The 8,932-nt window shown below is 40.0% G+C and overlaps 1 protein-coding gene across 1 annotated transcript; it reads right to left on the reverse strand.

Moving 5' to 3' along the window:
• Positions 1–7,055: 7,055 nt before the first annotated feature.
• On the reverse strand, positions 7,056–8,569 carry LOC121982347 (cinnamoyl-CoA reductase 1-like). The gene is made up of 5 exons (XM_042535365.1): positions 8,427–8,569; positions 8,182–8,336; positions 7,895–8,081; positions 7,442–7,805; positions 7,056–7,233 (listed from the first exon to the last, which is right to left on the reverse strand). Exons 1-5 carry the CDS (start codon positions 8,560–8,562, stop codon positions 7,065–7,067), a joined length of 1,011 nt encoding a protein of 336 aa, XP_042391299.1. The 5' UTR covers positions 8,563–8,569; the 3' UTR covers positions 7,056–7,064.
• Positions 8,570–8,932: the final 363 nt, after the last annotated feature.

Genomic DNA, 8,932 nt, shown 5'->3' on the forward strand with positions numbered 1-8,932 from the left:
ATCATTTCTTCTTCTTCAAATCGTAGGTTGGTGAGCTGGTTGCGAAGTAAGTCCTGTCTCACGAGCTTGGCTTCGGACGTCCTCTCGTGTACCTCAAGGAACTTCTCCCAAAGCCCCTTTGCTGAGTCGTAGGTGCCGATCCAGTTGACTTCTTGAGGCGGAAGGACGCTCAGCAGATGGAACTCTGCTTTGCCATTTGCCACGTAGTCGACCTGCTCCTTCGTCCACTGGTATTCCTCCTTACCCTCGGGTGCTACAAAATCGAACTTCATTATTAAAAGTAATTCAAAGTCGGTTTTAAAGAATACCTACATTCGCTTTTTCCAACTAGGCAACTTCCCCTCGAACTTCGGTGGGTATATGCTCGGTCTGGCCATTGATTAGGTGCTTCGATTGACGGTTAGTCCTCCTAAAGCGTCCTGGCTCTAATTCCACTTGTTAGGACCGTTGGCCGGCTAGAAGGGGGTTGAATAGCCCTGCACAAAAATAGAACAAAATGAACCCTTCTCTGACTTAAAAGAACACTTGCATAAACGATAAATAAAAGAAACTGAAAGACAGAGACTCAGAGAGTTTTACTTGGTTACAACTGGGAAAGTTGTTAATCCAAGGAAATGATGCACACTAATTTCTCCTTCAGGCGGAGAAACCTCTTTACAGCAATGTAAGCTCAAAAAGGAAGAAGCTAAACAAAATAGAAAATCTCACAATTGTTGTATCAAGAATTGCTTGTTGTTATCTAGCTTTTGGATCAAGGCTTTATTTATAGGCTTGGTCGGGGCGCCTGGAAGCGTTCTAGGCGCCTGGAGTAGGATAAAATTCTATCCCTGATACAATGACCAACATCCACATTGAAGTGGATAAAATAAGGTTCCGGGCGCTCGGACTTCGAGCGCCCGGAATGGGTCCAGGCGCTCAGACTCTCAAAGTCAATAGCGTTAGCTTTTTCCGGTCTGGGCCCTCTACCCCGGTGCTACTCGCTTTGGTCCGGGTCTTCCGCTCCGACCCGCTTGCTTGGGTGATTTCGTCCATCCAGAATAAGGTTCACCCGAACCCAACTTCCGACCTTCTCGAGCAACCTTCCGCTCCGATTTCTCGTCTCTCGGAAACGTCGCGCGCCTCTTTCTCATCCGCTCGCGTACTCTTCCGTAGCACCTCATCGTTTAGACGCACTAAACCCGCCAACTCTCTCCCGTGCCGTCCTTCTCTTTAACTGCGTCTTTTGTTTGACTTCTTGTTCTCCTAAGCTCTTGCACACTTAGACACAAGGTTAAATACAACAGAACCTAACTTAACTTGTTTGATCACATCAAAACAACTTTGGGTACCAACAAAATATGTTTCCTAAGTTTTTCAAAAAAGTGTAATACCTACAAATATAGAAAAAAAGTATGAAATAATCATTGAAAAAAATATATATCTTCTAGCATTTTAAGAAGCAAAATCATCAATAAGGTCTTCAAAATTAAGTTTTCCTAATATGTTAGAACCCCAAGGTTGTTTTGGTGTGATCAAGAAGTGGTATCAAAGCCAAGTACGCCTCAGAAGGACTAACCGCCGTCTGACGCAACAAAAACGATGGCCGGAGCTAGCGACTACCCACCTACATTCGAGGGGGAGTTTTCCATCTGGAAACAAAACATGGAGGTATACCTTAACTTAGATTCTGGTATTTCTTTAATAATGAAATTTGGTTATGAAGAACCAAAGAACACGAACGGAGAAAGACTCGATCTACGCCTCTGGAACGAAAAGCAACGTGAGGAGTCTATGGCAAATGGGCGGGCAAAATATTATCTTCTGAATGTAATACCAAAGGAAGATTTCAAAAAGGTCGCATATTATGAAAGCGCAAAAGAACTTTGGGAAAAGTTCTTGAAACTCTACGAAGAACCTTCAGAAGCTGACACCTCAATAGACACCGAGCCACCGACAGAAGAGTCCGAAATTGAGGTAAGTACTACAACAGTCGAAGTACATCCCGAGATCGATGAAGGGGGAGAATCTTCGGAAGAAAGCAACTCGATAGGGGGAGAATCAATTACTGACAAGGTAAGTCAGGTATGGACTCGAACCTCTGATCAATTAAATGATTCAATCGAAAAATTGCTTGAAGAGTCTTTCGAATCAGAAATTGAATCATCGAAAGAATTTTTCGAATTAGAAAATCAATTGTCAAACTTGCCTTGCAAATTATTATTAAAAGAATTTTGCAAGTTAGAAATTTTGTCGAAAAACTTTTGTAAATTGCAAAATATTTTTTCAAAAGAATTATGCAAATTAGAAATGATATCAGAAACTTTCTTCGAATATTTTTTCGAATTACAAATTACTTTCTCGAAAGAGTTTTGCAATTCAGAAAATGAGTCATCGAAAAAGTGTTTCGGATTAAGAAATCTATTATTAATAAATTCCTGCAAATTAGAATTTTTATTAAAAAATTCTTGCAAATTACAAAATATTCTTTCAAACAAATTTTGCACATTGTCGAAAGAATCTTTTATAGCGTCGGAAAATTTTATCAAGTTAGAATCTATGCTATCGAAATATTTTTGTGAACTTGAAATTCAAAAAATAATAGAAATTAACATGATACAAATTGTTGTATGCTTAATATTTTTTGCTTTAAATCTGAAAAAGTATGACTTAAGAATTTCTGATAAATTAAAATGAAAATTTAAACCTTCTGATTAAAGCATAAAATATATAAATAAACAAATGCATAGAAAATTTCTCTTTATGTTATTAATTCTCTGAAATTTTCTTGCATAAAGCTTTCTGTTTAAAAACTTCTTAATCTTGATGTCGAATGACTTAGAAATTTGTCTTGACTTAGAAATATTTCCCTGAAAATTATTGAAATATAGTTTCAAAATTTTTTTTAATGTCAACCCTTAGATTTCGTTTGTACCCCATTTTTATTGTGATCAAAGGGGGAGAAGGGAAAGTATAAGTCTAAGGGGAGGTAGACAAAATTGAAAATTAAAATGTTTGAAATTTAATTTTTTCTATCATGTTGCATGTTATTGCAATAAACTGTTTAATTTCATATCTATTGTTGACCCTAGCTTAACTTGGGTTGATCACACCAAAAAGGGGGAGATTGTTGGAACCCCAAGGTTATTTTGGTGTGATCAACAAGTTAAGTTAGGTCCTGCGTTGTTTCTAACCTTATGTCTAAGTGTGCAGGAGCTTAGGAGCACAGGTACTCGAGCGGAAGACGCAGCTAGCGAGAAGGACATTGCGTCCGAGGGACGAGGTGCTGCGGAAGAGTACACCGGACGAGAAGGAAGTGCGGTGGTTCCGAGGCACGAAAGCGGAGCGGAAGATTGCTCGGGGAGCAAGAGACGCAGCGAAGGTCGGCACGGGGTGCGACCGAGGGACAAGGTCTGCGGATGAGTATGCTGGTGGACGAAAGGGACACGCGGTAATTCCGAGGACGAAGCCGGAGGGAAGCACGCCCGAGAAGACCGGAAGATGGGTTCGGTGAGCCCTATTCCGGATGTCGAGATCACCCAAGCAAGCGGAGCCGAGCGAAAGACCCGGACCAGAGGCGAACAGAAGAGAGCACGGACCAAAAGTCAACCGGGTTGACTTTTGGCCCGGCGCTGGAACTATCCGGGCGCCGGAGTCGTCCCGGCGCCGGAAGGACTTTCACAGGATCGAGCTTTGACTCGATCCAACCGCTGGGGATAAATTTTATCCCCGTAGGGCACCCAGGCGCCCCGACCAAGGCTATAAATATAGCCTTGGTCCAGAAGCTTTTCAACAATCACGATCATTCTATTTCCAAACACTTGTGTGCTTTAGTTGTAGTTAAGCTTCTATTTTCTGTGCCTAAACGCTGTAAAAGGCTTCTCCGCCTGAAGGAGTTTTTGAGCTTAATCTTCCTTGGATTAACAACCACATCGGTTGTAACCAAGTAAACATCTGGTGCCTCGTCTTTTTCTTTTATGCTTTTATTTATCTGCTTAATTCATTTTACAAGTGTTAGCTTAATCGTTCGAGGAAGGGTTGTCTGTTTTTAATTGACAGGTTATTTACCAACCCTTCTACCCGGCCCAACGGTCCAACATAATATCTCATTTTCAATACATAAAATTATCAATCCATTTATATTCAAATCATTATCATCATTTTCTCTTAATTCTTTCTGCTCATTTGTTACATGATTATAAACATCATTTTCTCTCAATTCTTTCCGCTCATTAATTGCATGATCATTTAATTTTTCTTGATTACTCGATTACTGCTCATTTGTTGCATGATCATTTAGTTCTTCTTAACTTTTTTCTTGTAATTCATCAACTGAATCTTTAATTGAAGAGCTAGCTTTAAAAAGCTTACGAAGATCACACTTGTCAGTTTTAATAATATGTTCCACTCTTTTTCTTTTATTTTTTTCTAACTCCAAGATTGATATTTTTTTGGAAATATGTTTGTACTATAAATTTTAAGTGTAAAAATAAAACACACAAAACCAGCAACAAAACTAACAATGAAACAAATACAAGTAGTGAAAATAATAGTCAAATAATAATAAAATCTGGTTTGTGCTTGAAGCAATCGATATAATCTATTCTATGATAATTAAATTGGAATAATTTATTTAAACTCTTTCAAATCTATAAGAAAAATTATAAAATATTAACTCCAATACAATATTAAAAATTAATATTAAATATTAACAATAAAAATATATAGATAAGTAGGTAATTTAAGTTTTAAGTTTATATATCGATGAATGATTATATTGATGAAATTAAAGTTTTAATTAGGAAATAAAATTTTCTAATTTAATTAGAAGAGATTCAAAAGAGAAGAAGAGAGGAAATTAATATTCAAGATTCATACTTTACTTTTTAAGATATTATGACTTATGTAAATAAATTAATGAAAAAAAAATTGTACAAGAAATAAAATTTTGGAAAGAAAAAAATGATCATTTACTCATTTGCTGCAGTTGGTTTAGATAATTCAAAAAATTATATAGAGCAATTCAAAAAAGTTTAGATAATTGCTACAACCAACTGCAGCATAATGTTCTGCTCATTTTAAGAACAGAGACCAATCCAATTTGGCAACCCATTTAGAGCTAAAATTATATAGAGCAATTCATAACTAAATATGTAGCATCAAAAACGGAGTACAACAATTCAAAAAAGTAAATATGTATAGAACTACTCAAAACAATTGATTCATTACAACTTACAAAATCCATCCAAAAATTAAAAAAAAATATTCAAATGTCATCATCCATCATTACATTTCTTTATCACATTACAACACTAGCACTACTTAACTAGACCAACCAACAAACAAAACAAGTATATAGCCAAAAGAAATAAATTGACTATGACTAATATCCAAACCATAAGTGGTACATTCCAATTTCTCATATTATGTCCAGGATAAACAATGTGTTCACTTCCAAATCTTGACTCCGCTCTTGGCAACATCCTACAATGTATATCATTAGTGTCTACATTTAGTCCAGTATCGGACCTCACCCACTTTAACCATCCATGATGCCTACATCCATAATATAGTCTTCCTGGGTTCTTGATCGATCTAGAGACTAGCACAAATGCTATTAATCCGCAATCCCTGCAACGTACAGTTTCATATTGCGTTTGGTTGATGGTACTGTTACTTGATGATGCCATTCAATAACAACCTAAAATTAAAATTTCACAAAATTAAGTTAAACAATAGCAGTTTGCATAAGTAATGAAAAATATAGATGGTATTCAAGTGACAATATCTGGAGCATTCCAAAGAATTGATTGCAACTTAAAGCGCTACAAGAATATAACTATAGAAAGACTTGTATTGTATCTCAAAGATTAGTGAAAACTCTGTCAGCTAAACAACTTGTCAACTGATGTCGAACTTAAACAAATTGAGACTGTATATATATACACCTCTGCTCTCTTGTAGAAACAAAGAGTAAATTAAATTCAAACAAAATATAAAGATATTCAATCCACTTGAAACAGAGAGGCAACCATTTAAGTTGACCTTCAGTGCTTGAAATGACATGATCATTAGTAATGCTACTGCTACTTATCGCACTTCCTCAGCTTCTCAGGCAGCAATCAATCAATCTATCGTGATGTGCTAACAAACCTAGTAGGCCATAGAAAATAAATCACTTTGCTAGCTAGCGCTGATTGCATGAGCCTCTGAATGATTGAAGAAATCTAAGGTTCGAGTTGGACGATGATGAGCATCTGTCGATGGATTATTGTGTTCAACTTAAATTTGCTTTAACTCAACTTTACAAAGCATGAAGACTTGGCCACAGTTCAACAGAAAAACTGTATATTGCAAAATATAACATAACAAATCACAGATTCATCTTAGAGGAACAAAACTTCAAGTTCAATTAAAGTGGAGTATCAATCTGGTGCGGACACTGCTACAATAATTTAAATGAGAAACGATAACATAATTGCAGAATCTGTGATTTGAGACAGCTGCCTGGTTGTACCTGCAAAGAAATTGGTTGCGTTGAGAGACGGAAACCCTAGATAGGCCGACAGCTGCTGGACGAGGATGGCTGCGGCAAGTGGGGCGTCGAAGTCTTCTCGACGCAAGGCCGAGAGCAGCACCCGCGAGGGAGGATCAGTAGAGGGCGGCGGCCGAGAGCAGCACCCGCGACGCGAGGGAGAGAAGCTGAGGGCGGCGGCGGCGGCGAGAAGAAAGGCCACGACAAGAAGAAAGGCGAGGAGGAAGGCGAGGGCAAAACCCACGACGCAGAGGGAGAGGAATTGGGCGCGGCGGCAACGGGAAGAGAAGAAAGTCGAGGAGGAATGCGCGTTAGGGCTTAAGTGGAATAGTGGCAGCGTTTTCGCGTTTTCTCAGCTCGTGACGCGGACTTTGCCACGAGTGCGGTCCGCACAGTTCCGCAAGTTTTGTTCCGCAACGGAACAAAACTGTATATATATATATATATTAAAAATTTTATTAAAATAATTTAATTATATATAATATATATTTTATATACATGTCAAATTTAGGACCCCTAAAAATGGGGAGTCCTTAGCTGTAGGTAATGTGCCTCAGAGCCGGCCATGATGCTTAGTGACAGGGAGATGGCCCTTCTCTTGCAGGCTCTTGACAGTTTCAAACAAGCTCTGCCTCACTGGCCTGAACTCCACACCGAGCTGTTTCAGGGGCTGATTTGAGAAGTTATAGGGCTTCTTTCGTGGATTAATCTCATCAGAGCATCTGCAACATAGGAACACAACAAATTAAAAGCCTAAATATAAAAACAGACAGACTTTCAATGATCAACAACAGTAATTTACTGGTGCTGACCAAGAGCGTGCAAGATCGAGGCAGTGTGTCCAGAAATATTTAAATTTCACATTTTACTTTTAAATAGTTTTTAATAGTTAGATGAATTTAAGAAATTACAAATAATTCGAATGCTTACTTGTTGGGGACAGGGTACTCAGGGAAGAGCTTGGTGAGGGCGCGGACGACGTCCTCGCGGTGGAGGATGCGTTCGGCGCAGATGAACCGCTTTCCGGCGGCGGAAGCGGAGGCGGCTTCGAAGATGCGGAGGTGCGCCACCGCGACGTCTCGGACGTCCACGTAACCTTGCACCGCGTTGACGAAATGCCTCACCGAGCCGTCGAGGTACTTGAGGATGTGCGCCGCGCTGGCGTTAACCTGCTGCTGAAGCAGCGGGCCCAGAACCATCACCGGGTTGACCACCGACAGCTCCACCCCCTTCTCCCGCGCCACCTCCCACGCCGTCTGCTCCGCCACCGTCTTCCCGTAACAGTACCAATTCTGCTCATTTTCAAACGCAAAACTTATTTATTTATTTACATGCTCAAAAGTTTGATTTTAATTTTGGAGCTAATGAATCAGCGGATTTCCTTGGTGTTCTTGCAGAATTCGAGATCGCTCCAGCAACGCTCGTCGACGACCACCTCCGGGCCGCGGTTGGGGTCCATGATGACGGCGCCGATCGAGGAGGTGAACACCAAGCGGCGAACGGTGCCGGCCTCCGCCGCCGCATTGATCACGTTCCTCGTGCCTCTCACCGCCGGCTCCAATACTTGCTCCTTCCAAGTTCCATATCCAAAACAGAGCTCTTCATCAGTTTCCCTTTTCCCCCAAAAAAATTCTCGAGAATAATTGACACAACGTGCAATCTTAGCTTACAGGGTCATCGGTGACCGGACAGGCGATGTGGAAGACGCCGTGACAGCCATGAATAGCTTCTAACAGAGCATCGTAGTCAAGCAGATCAGCCTTGCTGAGAGTTAACCGCTCCGCCGCGCCTTCCATCGCCTTCAAATGGTCATTCTTGGAATCATCTACAACATCCAGAAATAAAAATTTAGATTTTGAGCTAAACGCAGATGAATGATCAACGCCACTATCGCTCAAATACTGAATCTTTTCACCTGGATTTTTCACAGTGCCTTTCACAGTGTATCCCTTCTCCAGCAGAAGCTTCACCAGCCATGACGCGATGAAGCCGCCTGCCCCGGTGACGCACACCGTCTGCCCGTTGCTGGTCTCCGGCGCCACGACAACCATTCTTTAGTGGCTAGTTAAGAAAAAACGTGGGATCAGAAAGGAGGAGGGCTTAGTGAGACGCAAAGCAAACAAGGAACGCGAGATTTATAGGACGAGAAAATTGGAATTGCGGCCATTGGCGGGGAGGAGAATGTGGAAGAGGATTACAATTAATAAACAAACTGTTTTTTTTTTTTTATGGTCAAGAATCAAAAGCGTTAGCCTTATTTTTCTGTTATCATCGAACTCCCCGCTTTGAGTTTTTATTGCCTTTTAACACGTTTAAAATCTCATAATTTTTTATTCGAATTTAAGACGATGCAGTAACCTATCAAATCAAAATTTATTCAAAAATATATATTTATTACTCGATATAACAGGTAACGACTTA

Source organism: Zingiber officinale, chromosome 5A, assembly GCF_018446385.1.
Source record: "Zingiber officinale cultivar Zhangliang chromosome 5A, Zo_v1.1, whole genome shotgun sequence".
NCBI lineage: Eukaryota > Viridiplantae > Streptophyta > Magnoliopsida > Zingiberales > Zingiberaceae > Zingiber > Zingiber officinale.